General features: G+C 36.7%; 1 protein-coding gene and 1 pseudogene across 1 annotated transcript; both read right to left on the bottom strand.

Annotated features, from left to right (window-relative positions):
- Positions 1-409: 409 nt before the first annotated feature.
- LOC120172511 lies at positions 410-5,847 on the bottom strand (annotated as a pseudogene).
- Positions 5,848-11,968: 6,121 nt separating this feature from the next.
- LOC120172510 (calcium-transporting ATPase 12, plasma membrane-type-like) lies at positions 11,969-16,728 on the bottom strand. The gene is made up of 2 exons (XM_039179959.1): positions 14,166-16,728; positions 11,969-12,066 (listed from the first exon to the last, which is right to left on the bottom strand). Exons 1-2 carry the CDS (start codon positions 16,726-16,728, stop codon positions 11,969-11,971), a joined length of 2,661 nt encoding a protein of 886 aa, XP_039035890.1.
- Positions 16,729-17,527: the final 799 nt, after the last annotated feature.

The raw sequence follows: 17,527 nt of genomic DNA, 5'->3' as shown, positions 1-17,527 counted from the left end.
TATTTAATTTTCCTTATTTGTGATATGATACAATTGAAACACAACACTAATGATTCATCCTGTTTAATTTTTTCGCATAACCGAATATTCTAATTCAATCAATTGAACCGATAATCTGGAAATCACATCGATTTAACCTTTCGGATTAATAGAATAACTGAGAAGAGAGACTTAAAGAAACCTTAAATTTAACCCTAAACTTGTTAAAATATTTTATCTCCCAAACCCAGAAGAATCTGAGAATACCAAAGCAGAACCCCCAGGCCCCAAGTAATGAGAAGTCAAAGTTACGTCATACAAACGTACAAATAGACATACATGTATACAATATAAATTGAAAATTGAGGAGCAAAGGGGATGATTATATTAGGCTAGGGAAATGAAAATGAAAGTAAATCAAGATTGAGAACTAGTAGGGGAGGCAGTAGTTGATGGATACTGTTTGTTGGCAATCCTGGTTGTGGGAAAAAGGGGGGCCCTCTTCTTCGAACAAGGACTCCAGCGGCCTCTCCATGTCGGTACCTTTGAATACTGGATGGATGTATGCATCTTTCAGGTATGCTTTTAGGTTAAAGTTGGGTTCCGTCGCTCGTTCCAGTGTATCTTTTATCATTGCCTCCTGCAGTTGGTTTTTCAATTCAGAATTCGAAACATCTGTGTAGAAAGACGAGAAATGAGACATAAGGTACCTGCAATGGGAATTTAACGAAAGCTGACTCGAAGCGGCCCTTGCAGAAAGTGTAGAACCAGATGGTGAGAACAGGGAGGGGAAGGACAGCGAAATAGGATTTGCCAATCTTCTTTGTGCTCAACAATCCCAGCAGCAGAAGTTGGGATATTACTAGACTTATAATCATTCGCTTATGCACGTCTGGCCAAAATGCAGCGGCACTCTCGTACTTTTGATCATACACGTTGATTATCTTTCATTGTACCCGCAAACAAGAACCACCATTCACAGTAATTTCGGTGTAAAAATTCTATTTAAAATGTATATTTTACGTAGCCAAGGTTGTCGGAACCGGATTCAGACCATCGATTCTCAAGTGTTTCGATTGTCGGTTCTCAATACATATACTAGAATTAACTAAATCAGAGTACAAAAACTAAATACACAATTTATACATAATACAACAATTAGAAGTTGAACCTATTGTAATCAGAAGTGCAATTCAGCCTTATAATATAAAACCCAGTGATTTAATAGAACTAAAGCATAAAAAGAAATTTTGTTTATTAAGAAAATATGCTTCATCCGATATCAACTCATATATTTCGTGATATCTTTATCTCTGTTTCATATTAACATTTAAGACGGTCTCTCGTTAACATGAAAATACGTTGAGACCCTTTATGAAATAACATAAAAAAATAAATATATTCGTTTCAAACACATACTCATATACGACACTTAATCTCAGTAAAGAAGGAACCCGTAAAGCTCCATATAACATAAAACATGCAAGAAGGATTAGGTTTAGCCAGTAGTGTACCTGGTTGCGAAACACCACATAGGCAAAAGCAAGGAAGATGATGATGAAAGGAAGAATCAGAGGGGTGATAGGAGAATAAACAAGTCCCAGCAAGATATATAACTGGATCCTTGGTTCATTTACTGCGAAGTCAATGCAACCAGGGTCCATGGCTTCAGCTCTGTCTTGTTCTGTTTTAACCAAAAACGCATTTTTCAAGTGGAACAGAATCAAAGGTACTAATCTCAGGCTTTCTGCAGCAATCCCTGCCCATCCATCCACCATTATGTAAGTTATGAAAAAATTGGCTTTCAGTGGGATAAATTCCCCAATGGTTTCCGGGATTCTGCACAAAGTAGCAAAATGATTTAATCACACCTCCATATGGCATGAGAAAGAGATCAGCCATGTTTCGTGCTTGCAACTATCTTTGTTACTTGAACTCGGTTGTGTCGGACAAGCATCAAATACGAGTGTTATATATGGATATTTCAAGAAAAATGAAAAGTTGAAACAAACTAGATGGTACGGACGTAGTGTTGTAAGAGTTCGTCCGCAGAATATCAAATCATAAACACATTATGGAAGATCATTGTAGAGAAAAGCGTAAAATATTGCAACTGAGAAGAAAATAGAAGGGACTAAAGGATAAAAAATGAAGACATATTCATCGGTCCAGCTCCAACATCAATTTTAGAAATATTATGGTTGCGTGTGCATGTGTCACACGTTTGAATTCAGTGCAAGAAGGCACAAATTTCTATCGCAAGGACATAAATAACCATGGTTGTCGACAATCAATTTATTTCGGTATACTTGATGGGAATATCATTAAGTGTTAGGAGTTAATTGCATGAGACATTTAAGCTATGCTTGGATTCTAAAGCGGACCAACTTCAAAGCATTCTAATTAAGTTTTCCAATTATTGAATATCATTTCAATTAAGTCATTCTGTCAGTCTAGTCATCTGATTGAACATTAAATGCCAGATCATAAATGACATGAAACATATTTAAAATACATAGATCAAACATTAGGTCAAATTCTAAACACGTGTACCCATGCAGCATGGACAGTTTGAATCTGTCATTCTAAAAAACAAACTGTCATTAAAATTGAATAGGGTTATTACTTTTTCTTAACATATCAAATCTAAGTCGTCCAAGGAATAAGTGCACAATATTTAAAATTTGATCTATGAGTTTTAAATATTTCCGCATCACATCAAAACTGGCATTTAATGACTAGACTGAAAGAATCCGTATGAAACAATATTGATAGTTTGAGATCTCAAAAATTATTTTTTTTAAACATGAGTCATAGTTTGGGGACGTATATATTGACAAGAATGAACATGTGATACTTCGCAGCTGATCTTCTATCCAAAGATGATAATGATGGATATCCTTCTATTATAGACATTGTCATAAGAATCTTTGGAAGTAAGCAAGAAATATCTTCAGTGCAATCCCAGGGAGAAATCCTTGGATGACGGATTTGACTGACTCCCTGAAACGAAGTTTCAGATTAGTTGGAAAGTTTTAGCTACTAAAAGTCTCAAAACAACATAGTACTTGTTGCAAGGAGGGAAGGGAAACCTACATTGCTCGGAATTCAAGCAAAATGAAAAGTGGAAACAACATATTTAATGACACTATAGTTATAAGGAGGAAAATATTGAGGGGCAGATGAGGAGGTGCTTAATTAATAGAAAGAAAACTGAGACAAGAAACTTACACTTGTATCAATGGCTTCAAGAAAGGAAAAACCATCTGAATCCCGTCAAGGTTGGCCAGTGACTGGACAAAAGTTATAGGGATCATGAAGAAGAAAATTAGAAGAAATAGAGCAACGGCCATTATCAACCTTCGAATGGTGAGTTCAAAATATGGTATAGCAAAATTATCCCAATAAACATCACGAGGCTCAGGAGCCCATTCTGTCAACCAAATTGTAGGATTACGGTTTTGCTGAGTTTGAGCACAAACCGCTGCCCCCCATCGTGATTTGAATGAAACAAATGCCGCTGGAACTATAGAATCAGGATCATGCGAGACTCTTTCCCTTTCAGCAGCTTCCTGGATAAGAGTGAGGGAATTTCAGATTGTCATGAGTAACTAAACTGCACATTAACTGCAGAAAAAGAAAATACTAAGGGGATGAAAAAAGATGAGGGAGATAACATTGCGTTGCCTGGAAGGTAAACTGCATATCATCTTAATATTGCCTTAATTGAATAAGAAGATAGAAAATAAAGCTTTTTCTCATGTGCCTGGAAGGATGTCGACGAGGGAATGCTTAACCAAGATAGACAACTTAGCCATAGCCAATATCCATTTTACTTAACTCAGGTGTAACTGTTGAATATGGAACATGTCCCACAAGGGTACGTCTAAGTTTTTATCTTATGTGTTTGGAGGTTCCGTAGAGAACCATACAAAAATCCAAATATATGTTGGATACAGGTGTTAGATATGTTTAGTTTTTTTTTTAAATGAAGAAAAGGAATGGTATAGGCCAATAAAGATATGAACTCTTCATAGGAAATTCTAATAAGTATTACCTCATCACACGACAGATTTTACACAAAAAAAGATATTTAAAAAGAAAAAAAGAATCCCAGCTCAGTCGCCACAGTACTTACTTCTTCACTCAGCTTCTGAATCAGAGAAGTATAATGATCTATTGCATCAACTTCACTGCCCCAAATACCCATGAAACCTGTCTATAATAACAAGAAACTTGGACAATGAACTAAACAGCAGAGAATTAACATGGAATAGCAAATGCCAGTTGGTGTAATATTAAACAAACAACTGCGCCAAGAACAGAAATGAAGCGAAATATAGTTTTTCATGCAAAGATATTACCTTTGTGGTTGGCCTATTTGAAGTTCTCTCATACTTGTTTTGGTAGTAAATATACCAATTTTGTAAGGAACGCTTCTCGGCAACCAATGCCACTAGCTTATTTGCATTATATACAACCTCATAGTGCCTAACACTCCATATTCTGAGTATAGCATATAAAACGTCCAGAACGAGAATACATATGACATAATAATATGTGCCCACAACCTGAAAAAGGATAAGTTGAGACTTTCTCCTAACAGAGAAATGCAAAATTCAAAATTTTAAGACATTATTATAATACCCAAGTTCATTTAAAAGATAAAAAGGAGAAGGGACAATGCACTGTATTGATTGGATGAAGGCCTAATGCTGGATTTTAAGACAATATTATAATACTCATATTCCTTTAAAAGCCAAAATAATGTGCCCCTCATGCACAGACCTTCCAAATAAAAGTGCTAACTACAAACCGCAGTTTTTCATTTCACTAGTATTAGAATGATGACACCAGAAGTTTCAACCATTTAACCTAAAATGTATACATAAAGACTTTGAGAACAGGTTGAAGAAACCAAAATGAGTAAGAAACAAGTTTCAGAACTGGAAATTTTTTGTATGGTAACTCAGTATATAGTTTTGTTTGAATCCCACTTCTTCAATAATACAGACAACACATATTTAAATAATAGAAACCTGTCGCACATTATGCCTTGATTGCTACACTTACACTACTGTGATTGGAAAGGTCTAGTATTTAACATATGTCAAACTGAGACTCCAGGTTTTTCCAAGTTTGCAATTAATGAATTCCAATGTGACAAGCAGGGTACAGCATTCGAGAATAACTGAATAAAAACAACTACTGCTGACCTGTTTGATCCATCTGGAACGTTTGATATGGAGAGCTTATCAATGTCGCTAAAATTATTTATATCCTTAGAATGCTCTAATGTATCCCCTGTCCAATTGACAGGGGCCAAAATCGCAAAAGCCATGACAGCTATGGGGACAAATATTTTCAAGCTGTACAAAAAATACCGTCATAATCATAGTTTGTCTATACTGCACCATCCACAGCAAAAGAACAATATGAAATTGCAAATGGTACTCACGGATCTATCATAACTATTTCATTTCTAATTCCCATACTATTTGTTCCTATATCAAATGGAAAAATATCAATAAAACACAGGCATCTAAAAACTGACCCGAGAAGGTAAATCCGAATATAGGCAACAGAATCAAGTTCTGCATGATCAATGAGCTCGGGTTCAGGCATTCTCAAAGCCGCTGGCATCCAATTCAAGAAAGTAAAATATGTACTGCAATCTAAGTTGACAAATTTTGACGCAGAACCTCCGGATCGAGTAGGGCTGTTTCGTATCCCCTTTTTGTACCATTTAGGGAAATAAACCCTGTCATTGAAAGGCTGAATCCTCAATATTGCAGAAGACATGAGGAATCCGAGCGCTGAGAGAAGATTAATAGCAGCTGCCGTTGCTATATCTCGTTGGGACGCCATTTTCCTTCCTCGCCGATTACCGATTCAATTCAGTCTAAAAATTCGGGGAAAAAACGTCAACAAGGCGTACCATCTTGAATATTGTATCACACAAAGAAACGAAATGAAACCTGAAAATGGCGCGCGAAGCCTCTGTGAACCGGGATTTCCTGAACCGACGAAAACTCAGCGATCGGAGAAAACTCGATCCTGTTGTCTTTGTAAATGGCGTTGAAATTTGTGAGATTTTTTTCTCTTTATTTTCATACCTTCTCCGCTTTTTCTCGAGAGGTGAGTTTTATGGGAAAGAGAAATGGGGATTTGGCGGCAAAAAGAACAGCACGGGAAAAACGATTTTTTCTTGTCCGTACACTTGATCAACTAACTCTTCAAGTCAAAAGCATTTCATAAACCTTTTTCCATTGTTGACGAAACTACCCTTCTACACTGGTATTTTCGTTGATATCCTAGAATTAGGCGTTTTACCGGCTAATCCCTATTTAAAGTATAATGATCACAATAACCTATTTTCTAATTTAAATTCTTTACGAGATACTAAAAATACTTTTTGGTCAAAATAAATATTCACAGTTATTTTTTTAGTTAAAATAAGTACTTAAAATATTTTTTTGTCAAAATAAATACCTAAAATGTTCAATCTTTTTATCTAGATACCTAAAGTTTTCTTTAATTAGTGTTATGTGTCAACTTTTCAGAACTTAAATGAAAAGGTTAGAATAGTTTAAGTGTCTATTTTGACATAAAATACTTAGATATCTATTTTTACCAAAAAATAACTTTATATATTTATTTTGATCAGAAAATACTCTAGATACTTAAATAAAGAAGAAAATATACTTTAAGTACTTGTTTGTGATATAATTTTATTTTAATTATAGGTTTGTTATATTTTTTAAACTTATGATTATGTGATTATTAAATAAATTCAAGGATGTGGTTGCTAATTTTGATTTGAGTCTAATACATGATAGCAAGTTATGATTTGCCATTTTGTTCAAGACATTCGACTTTGGATATTGTTGAAATCCTTTGTTTAGGTTAATTTTGAGACCATAATGGAATGTATGATCCACGGTCTTCTTTGTCATTTGCTTTGCTTGCTTCGAACACTCTGAAAGCATATCAAACAGTAAAAAAATTGTTAATTCGACTTTTTTTTAAATATCCGTGTTCGATATATATTTAAACATAAATATAAAGATATAAACTAAATAAATAAATTTTACTCAAATGATATAATTACTCGAATCAAAAGAGTAATAACGAATGAAAAAGATATAAAACCCGAATAGCATTGTCCCTATTATGTATATCAATGTACATCTAGGGATGGACTGAAATTTTACTCAAATGATATAATTACTCGAATCAAAAGAGTGACAACGAATGAAAAAGATATAAAACCCGAATAGCATTGTACCTATTATGTATATTAATGTACATCTAGGGATGGACTGAAGGGGCTGATAAGGGTATTCACCTCTAAAAATTTTAAATTCTCGTATATTTTAGATATTTTATATTGATAGTTTATTTTCACCACTCTAAAATTTTATAAATTTATCTTTCTTAAAAAAATTATAAATTCACCGCCTAATGTAAAGTAATGTATCCCTCCATATATATATATATATATTAGTCTCGTTTATGATTTCCTCCTACAACACAAAAAAGAGATGATCAAATACATAACATATCTGAAGGAAGTAAGTGATGGAAGCCCATGGACGGAGGGCCATTGGGGTCCAAAGAGGTCATGACCATGATATAATTTATAATTTTAATTTATATATTAATATAAAAATTGTTTAAAAAATTGGGTAAATTAGAAGTTTAGTATTTAAATTATTATTTTTATTCTATTTTGGTATTTAAACTTTTTTAAATCATGTCTACCGTTTAGTTTAAGTTTTAATTTGATGCTCGTCATTTAAAAAAATTAACAAAACTTTTGATATGCTATTTTTTTTCAAAGATGACATGATATTATCATATGGTAATACGTCAACATCATAGTTAAGTTTTTAATGACGAGATAACAAAATAAAACTTAAATTAAATGTTAGGTATGATTTGGAAAAAAAATAAAGTTTGGGTACCAAAACAAAATAAAAGTAATAGTTTAGGCATTAAACGTATAGTTTATCTTAAAAATTACGTAGATTTCCTCTTTCTCAAAACATAATAAGTTGTAAAGCCTTGTTATTCCATCATAAAATAACAAAAGTAAGTCCTTTCTACTATGATCGTTAGAGATTTACTTAAGTGGTCCAAATTGAATTATGTCAAAGATACGAAAGCAACTTAGGCGGAAAAATTATAGGTTGTTAGATTAGGCTGTTAAGAGGTTCAAAAGCTATTATGCTTACCTCATTTGCACTATAAATTGAACATGTGGTTTGTATTGTTCACTGTCAAAACGAGGGTGTTTAACATGGTATCAGTTGCTTTCTTTCTGGGATAAATTCACGTTTCTTGTTGTGCAAGAAGAAGGCTTGCTCACTTCCAATAGTCTGGGTTTTCTAGGAAGACCTTCACTAACAAGAAGGTGAGTATCGTTCTTGACGAGTACAATTTCCTTTTATGGAAGCAGCAAATTATGTTGGCGGTTCGCAGTCATCGGCTTGAAAAACTACTCACCGATGTGGCTCAACCTCCGTCTACTTTGGTTCATGGGGATGATGGAACGATGGTGGATAATGAATATTTTGAAGTTTTCATGGCAGAAGACAGTGCACTCGTGTCGTGGTTACTCTCCACTATCAATCCGACGTTACTTCCTTAAATGGCGGGTGCTGAGACGGCTGCTGAAGTGTAGAAGACGATGAACTCCTTCTTTGCGAGCAAGTCAACGACAACTCTGATGAATTTGTACTATAGGTTGAAGACCGTCAAGAAAGGCGATCTTAGAATGAGGGCATACATCGCGCATGTTAAAGAGATCTGTGACGCCGTTGTAGTCGGTGACAGTCCGATCTCCGAGTTTGAACGGATTTGCACCATCCTTAACGGGTTGCCGCCAAAATATCGACTGGTTATTCAGGTGATAACCTCCAATCGAGAGTACCATTTACTTTAGAGGGAATTATCTCGGTTCTTATGGACGTTGAAACCCAATAGAAAAGTTTCGAGCAATTTGATTGCCTCAATATTAATGCTAACGTGGCTCATACCTCCATTGGTTGGGTGACCACGAACCGGACTGCTGATTGGGACACGTCGTCTAATAGCAATCGATCTGGGAAGGCTTCGACTTTTTAAGGTGGTCGTGGACGTGGTAGGAGCAAGGTACAGTGCCAGCTCTGTGGCAAAGTGGGCTATCTTGTGGATCGATGTTGGTATCCATTCAACAAAACTTTTCACCGAGTTTCTGGCTCAGGCAACTGTGACTATGTTAAGAATTAATCTTCATATGCTAATGTGTGTCATTTTAATCCAATGCATACGTGTGGTTGTCATATGTGGTCGATGGCTCATGTTACTTCAGTTACTAGTCGTGGTGACAATACTCGTGCATGAGACGAGTGGTGGTTCTACAAAGTGATGTGTAGACTCTGGATCTACTCACCATGTTACTACTGATGACTCGCAGGTAGATGATGGAGCTGACTATACAGGCCCTTGTAAGCTCTTAATTGGTAATAGTAAGGCTTTGGATATAGCTAGGGTTGGCAGGTCCTCTTTAAAAACTGTTTCACGTTCTTTGAAGTTATTTGATATACTGAATGTTCCTTAAATAACCAAGAATCTTGTTTCGGTGTCCAAGATTGCTAGAGACAATCGTGTTTTCTTGGAGTTCCATGCTCATGGTTTTGTGGTAAGGGGTGAAGCTACAAGAGCAGCGTTGTTGCGAGGAAAAGAGGTTGGAGGACTTTATGGATTTGATTCATGTGCCTTGGTTGAAAAGAGTTCAAGCCCTAAATCAAACGTTGCAGTTGGAGAAGCTCTTGAACACGATGTTTGGCATGGTCGTCTTGGGCATCCTTTTCTTGATGTCTTGTTTCAATTAAGTAATGAATGTAGCACTATTCGTTTGAATTTTTTTAATAAAACATGGTATTCTTTGTGCAATGTGTGTTAGTTAGGGAAAATTAATGCTGTCATTTTCTAATTCTACAATAGTGTACTCTAAACCTTTTGAATTAGTGTTCATAGGCTTGTGGAGACCTCCTCACATTGCCTCAAACGAGTTTAGGTATTATATTTCCTTTGTGGATTCCTTCTCTAGGCACACTTGGGTGTACTTGTTACGGGAAAAAGGTCAGGCGATACAAGTATTTCAACTATTTCAACAGGTGGTTTCCAATCAGTTTGGTGCAAACAGGTGGTGTCCATGGACTCTTCTACGTCTTATAGTGCGGCTCATCAATCCTCAGACTTGAAGTCTGGTTCAGGGCCTACAGCTGCAAATATGACTTTTTCTGTTAGTCCAAAGCTGCTTCTTGAAGTAAATGATTCTGGTTACAGTGCTGGCCCTTGTTCTGCTGGGGCAAGTGCTATGTTAGATTTTTTGGCTGAAGTACTAGTTGACTCTTCAACGGAGCAAATCAAAGCAGCACAAACTGTGGATAGTGTCTTGGAAATGGTTCCGCTATTTGTTGAAGCTGAATCTGTGTTGGTTTTCCAAGGTTTATTTCTCAGCAGACTAATGAATTTCTTTGAAAGACGTCTCTTGCGTGATGATGAAGAAGATGAGAAAAAGCTAGATGAGACCAAATAGTCTTCAAACTTAGATGCTTTATGCTGGATGATTGTTGACCGTGCTTACATGGGTGCTTTCCCAAAACCAGCAAGTGTACTGAAAACTCTTGAGTTCTTATTATCAATGTTGCAATTAGCAAACAAAGATGGTCGAATTGAAACATATAATAAATAAAGTACTAGAGCAATGTGCAGGAACAATGTGGGTGCAGCATATTGCTGCCTCAGCAAAATTTTCTGGGATAAGAATTAAAGGCATTGAGGGTTGGTGATGTTCGCCTACCTCCTTGGGCTAAAGGTAGTGCTACGGAGTTCATACGGAGGCAAAGAGAATCCTTGGAATCCGCTTTTGACTCAGAAAATCTGCACCATTGGATAGACCTCATTTTTGGATATAAACAAAGAGGAAAGGTTGGTGTTGGCATTCTCTGTGAAGCATATTTTGACCTCTTATCTCCTGCATTTTCTAATAATTGCTACTCATCCTAAGACTCGCACTCACATGCTTGAGAAATATAACAAAATTTCTCAAGTTTTCAATGGTACGATTTTGCCGCTAATTTAATATGCTATAATTCTTTCTGGATGAGTTGCCATTGCAGGTAGCAACTTCTTTCCTTTTTTTCTTTTTGCTTTGTTTTTAATTTGAAGAAAGAAAAGTCTTTATTATGGTCCCAATGTGCTCCTTTTCTGCCCTTCATTTTCTTGGTTGTTCATGTCAATGTTCTGCTCCCTTTCTGGATGAGTTCATGTCACTCCTAGAATATGTCTTCTTATTGTTCTGCTTGTGATTCTCTATAAATTTTTACAATTGACAGGCGTCTGAACAAGCTGTCAATGTTTTCTACCACTACACATACAAGGGGAGTGTTGATATCGATCCAATTACAGATCCTTTATTGAAAGCTTCCATTCTAGCTCAGATTAACCATTTCGGACAGACACCGAAGCAATTATTTCAAAACCCCCCCGTGAAAAGGCAGTCTGACAGAAAGGTTCCTCCTCACCTTCTTAAGCATTCAGCTAATCTTGTTGCACACGCAATACGGAAAAGCTCATCTTCCATTACTCAGATCGCAACTCTCAATGACAAAATTCTTATTGGTGGGGCAAGTACTTCGTTGAAGCATCGAACATTTACCAAATATGTCGCATGGGGTTTTCCTGACCGCAGCTTGAGATTTATGACCTATGACCAAGATCTACTCCTTTCGGTACATGAGAATCTTCATTGGGGGAACCAGTTTCTGTGTGTCGGTGTTAGCCGTGATGGTTAGATTTTGGTCACTGGCGCTGATGATGGTGCGGTTTCCGTTTGGAGAATCAGTACGGAGGGTCCTCGAGCCTTGATACGGTTACAGTTGGCGAATGTGCTTTGTGCTCACAAGGCCAAAATCACTCGCCAGCATGTCAGTGAGCCTTATATGCTGATTGTGAGTGGATCGGATGATTGCAGTGTTATAATATGGGACCTTAGCTCCTTCGGATTCATCAGGCAGCTTCCCAAGTTCCCAGCACCTATTTCTGCAGTCCAAGTGAATGATTTAACCGGGGAAATTTTGACAGCTGCTGGAATTCTGTTTGCTGTTTGGGGCATCAATGGAGATTGTCTAGCAGTAATTAACACATCGCAGCTGCCGTCCGACACTATACAATGTTTGACGAGCTGCACCTTCTCGTATTGGCTGGATACAAACTGGTATGTAACCAGTCAACAGAGTGGGGCCATTAAGGTCTGGCACATGATTCACTATACCGAGGAAGTGCGCACCTTAAGCAAATACACTAGAAGTGGAGCAGGAGTGTTACAGTTGTCTAAGTTACCAGAATACAGGTTGATGCTTCACAAGGAACTGAAGTTCCACGCACATCCGGTTACTGCCCTTCACATAACTGCTTACATGAAGCAGTTGCTGAGCGGTAATTCCGCTGGAAATTTGCTGTCTTGGACGTTACCGGTGTCAACCTGAAATATTTTAATCTGGGGTGATACTGTTAGAACAGCCATAATGTGATTTTTCGAAAAGGAAAACCAAGACAACAGGGCTGGCCAGGTAACTTCATAAGAGGAAGGGGATGGGAAACTCCTCCCAATCTTCCATATAAATGTTGAAAATTACAAGCATATGCCCGGCGGCTTGTGCTCTCCATCGTCAAAGGCAGAATTACAGGGCCACGGATTTGTTGTAAGTTTGACAGTGAAGGATATTTCTTTTGAAAATCTCTCTCTACTGTTTTTTTTAATGTAAATAGATTTTGAATTTTTAGTAGTGTCTGTTGAAATTGTATAGCTAAAAAATGTGTTTGGGGATTTTGAATTGTTTGTTGGAATTGGTCTGGCTATTGCGGAGGAATACGTTGGTGTTAAAATTCTCTTTGCATAGTCCAATCGTGTAATCCTTAAAGCATGTATGAAATTTTGGACCAAACAAATACTATTCTTAATTATTAGTAACACTACATGCGGGTTTAACAGGATGTGACGTTAGATTTCTTAAATGAAATCAGGGATCAAATCTTAACGTTTTGAACGAAAGACATTAGGTTGAGAAAATCATCCCATAACATTGTACTTCTATAATATTCGATCTAGATAAGTCAAATAATAAAGATATTAATGATTATGAAAGACAAAACCTAAAACAATCTTTAACCGATGATTATTAACAAGATAGAGATTCAAATGAAATTTTTTTACTCATAAGTTATTTGAATTAGGTTTGAATAAAACAATCAAATTTGACACGTTTTGAAGTTAATTTCGAACAATATAAATTATTAATTTTAATTTTAATATTTAAATTGAATAGTTACGGAATCAATCGATTACATACTAATATTTGATTATTATAAAATGTTTTAATTACTCAACCTCAAGTACGAATAATATGTTTATTCAAGTAAGTATTAATCTCCTCTTTTTAATTAGATAAACAAGCCTATTCAACATACTTAATCACTCTTTGCTTAATTAGATAAACGAACCCATTCTATCCTAATCCAATAAGCTCAAACAATATAATTTCTATTTGAATCGCTCTGTTCTGAATAACGTCAATATTACAAGCATGGACTATATATATATATATACGTGTACAAATACATGTATATATACATATACATATACATATACAAATACAAATACATATAACATATAACATATAACATATAAAATATGCATATGCATACACATATAGCAGCTCCCAAAGGAGTAAACCTCCAAAAAAATCCATACATAAGAATAGAACCATCATTGGCAATTAGCTAGAGGAATCAAAATCAAATGTAAAGTTAGAGCAAACCCCTCCTGCACTGAATCCGGGATACGACGGCTCGAGTACCGTTCATGGTATCGTTCGCATAACAAATGCTGGCAGTGTGTTAAAACTGGGCTGATCCGAGTAAGATAGGATTTTCGAGTTCCAAAGGTGGAATGAATGTGCCTAAGATATATGATATGAGTTCTAGAACAGAGAAGGGTTAGGATCGGATTGGACTCTCTCGGCCTTGTTTCTTATATTACATCGTTGTTAGTGTTGATTCTGAACAGTTTATTTGCTTATTCTTTCAGAGACTTACTGGATTCAACATCGAGTCTCGAGCCTGCGGTGTCAAACGTTTCCTGCAGGTGATAGCCTGCTTAACGATGTCGAATAAGGGTGCGTCCGAAACAGGTATGAGCTTGACAAACCAAGCTATCGGCCATGAAAATGCCGCAAGTAAGATACAAACTCCCCATTGCCATAGTGTCAACTTCTCTGTATCTGCAAACTTCTTTAAGAACTCCACCATAACGACCTGAAGAACGATCGTTACTCCGATGATTCCGAGAAACAATCGATTCTTAAGTATGCCTTCGAAAACATTCTGTTTATCCAACTTCCTTGCGTTGAACTCGTTAAAAACTTGGCATAGAACAAATGTATTGAAAATAAGTGTGTCCTTTACCCTCTCGTGCACATTGAATATCGATTCACCTCTGAATTGTAAGATCAAGAGAATAGTTATCTGGTATAGGGCTTGTGCTAAGAGGTTCCTCCACATGATATTCGTAATTAGGGGTTCTGTTCGACCGACTGGTGGCTTGTGCATGAGTTCATTAGTTGGCCTATCCGTTGCAAGGGCAAGTGCACCTAATGTATCCATGATGAGGTTCACCCATAGAAGTTGAACCGCAGTCAAGGGAACCTCACCGGCTGAAACCGCTGCAATGAAGTTGATTACGAGGGCTGCCACGTTTACGGTAAGTTGAAACTGAATGAACTTTTGTATGTTATTGTACACACATCTGCCCCATCGTAGAACTGTGGCAACTGAGCTGAAGTTGTCATCCAATATGACAATGTCCGAGCTCTCCTTGGCCACCTCGGTGCCTTGAATGCCCATTGAAAGCCCGATATCAGCTTCTTTTAGTGCAGGAGCATCATTAGTGCCGTCCCCTGTGACCGCAACCACATTACCTTTCTGTTTCAAGCATTGTACCATCAAAAGCTTGTCAAATGGAGAGGACCTTGCCATCACCTGGATCTTGTCTACCTTCTCTAGTCTCTCATCAGGTGTGTAACTCCGAAACTCGATACCTTCTACGACTTCTCCGCTTCCTTCCCGGTAATCTGGTCCTAGAATTCCACATTCTGTAGCTATAGCCTTTGCTGTGAAAACATTGTCCCCGGTAATCATTTTGATGCGCACCCCTGCAGATTGACAAGCTTCCACGGCTTTCTTGACCCCTGGCCGACACGGATCCTTTAAACCAACGATCCCGAGCAACGTTAAACCATCTTCTTTTATTCTTTGATGTGTCTTTCCGTTCCGATCATCATAATCTTCCGCTTCTTCTTTCGAAACTTGCTTATGAGCAAAAGCAATGCACCGTAGACTACTGGCTGCCATGCCTTGGATTATAGTTTGGATTCTGCTCCTTTCGCCTTCATTCATGGCCCGTCTAATCCCCTCGCTCTCATAATATTGTGAACACATTGCTACAATCATCTCTGCAGCTCCTTTCCAGTGTACATGAATCGATTCATCGGCCTTTCTCCGAACTGAAACCCCGCTACGCTTTTTCTCAGAGTTGAAGGTTTCAACATGGAGAATGCTGTATTGTTGCTTCAACTTTTCCATATCCATACACAAGCCTAAAACAGCCCAAGATAGAATTGCCTTCTCGGTTGGACTGCCCGAAAACTCGGGAAGGGATCCCGATACCGATTCGCAGATGCTACCAACTCCTTGGTAGAACAATTCAAGAACATTTGGAGCAATTCCTTTGGCAAGATCATCCTCAATGGACACTTGCCCGAGCCAAAACTGTGTAACTTTCATCTGATTCAATGTCAAGGTGCCGGTTTTATCGGTACAAATGACCGTAGCCGAGCCCATTGTTTCACAAGCCGAAAGTTTTCGGACCATTGCTTGATCAGCCATCATTCGTTTCATCGAGTAAGCAAGTGTAAGAGTGACAGCCAGTGGTAGACCTTCCGGGATTGCCACAACCACGATCGTTACCGCAGCGGCAACGATGCGAACAATCGCATTCAAGACATCGTCGACATCGGTCTTGCTACCACGGTACTCTGTCTGGCCATAGTCATCCTTCGTATTTCCAGTGAAATAACGAATTAATAAGACTACAAGCACTAGAAATGCCACTGCAAGACCGACTTTTCCGATCGAAGAGGTCAGTTTATCGAGGCGAGTTTGCAGCGGCGTCCGTTCGTTTTTATCACCGGTTACCGAACTCATCATTTCGCCCCATGTGGTGTCCATTCCGACCGACACTACGAGCATTCGACCGTATCCATCGACCACCTTAGAACCCGAAAAAAGGAAAGGGTTCATGCATGCATCTATTTCCACATGATCACTCTCGCCCGTCATGCTTGATTCATCCACCTGCAATGAATATCCATCCAAGAACAATCCATCTGCCGGAATTTGATCTCCGATCTTCAAAAAGACTGCGTCTCCAACAACGAGATCGAATATCGATGTATGTCGCCTACGACCACTTCGAACAACTTCAACTTTGATATTGTTACTTATTTTCGACAACTTATCAAATTGAGTCTCCTGTCGGAAGTTGCTGAATGCAGAGACGACGACGACGAGAAAGACGGCGACGAAAATACTTCCGCCTTCGTACCATCCTTCTTGACATATCAAAAATTGCTTTAACATTATTTTATTTTATTTTATTTTGTTTATAATTATCGATACTTAATTTATTGATCAATTATTTTATATTAACTATAAAATAATTTTTTAATATAATCTTTTTTCACTCACAATATGAAGAACAAATTCTAATTTTATTTAAAAAAATTAACATCTAATCTTATTAAACTAATAGATAGTTGATAACTTGATATCTAACCCTACTTTTAAATTTATTTTCAATTGAATTTAGAAATCTTTTAATAAAAATTAAAATTTAATATCAAAATGCATATTAATGTACACAAACGTAGCATAATAAACTTTTTTTAACAAAAATTGTGTCATAATAAACATCATATAATATTGTTTAACATAATAATAATAATAGTAGTATATATTATTTATCTTTTAACATCTTAGAATTTAAAGAGTGGTTTCAATGGTAGAACTCTTTAAATAATTTAATTTATAAACATGCATAAATTTACTAATATTTAAAATTAAATACAAATAAATATTTTAATACATTTAATAAATTTTATTATATTTATGCTTATATTTACATGATGAAGCAACCTACATAAAATCTAATGTTTGATTTAATTATTTAAAAGTATTGGATTGAAAATACAAATATTTAGAACAAAAAATCAGAATTGATGGTTTGACGGTTGACCGTCGAGTACACATAAAGCCAAGTGTGAATGAAGAAATTTTGTTTACCCAACGATTCTTTGAAGGAAACCGAGTTCGGCCTCAATGTCGGCCCTCCTTTTACTATATAAATACAGGTAGAATATATAAAAATAACTAAAATATA

This window comes from Hibiscus syriacus, unplaced genomic scaffold (genome assembly GCF_006381635.1).
Source record: "Hibiscus syriacus cultivar Baekdansim isolate YM2019G1 unplaced genomic scaffold, ASM638163v2 tig00111851_pilon, whole genome shotgun sequence".
NCBI classification, from domain to species: domain Eukaryota; kingdom Viridiplantae; phylum Streptophyta; class Magnoliopsida; order Malvales; family Malvaceae; genus Hibiscus; species Hibiscus syriacus.
The sequence above is the reverse complement of the archived record's forward strand: the minus strand, read 5'-3'. Positions and strand labels throughout refer to the sequence as shown.

Coding starts and splice junctions, on each gene's coding strand:
- LOC120172510 (XM_039179959.1), bottom strand. CDS start 16,728: ATGTTAAAGCAATTTTTGATATGTCAAGAAGGATGGTACGAAGGCGGA. Junction 12,067..14,165: donor GGCTATCACCTGCAGGAAAC/GTTTGACACCGC, acceptor CTGCAGAAATAG/GTGCTGGGAACTTGGGAAGC.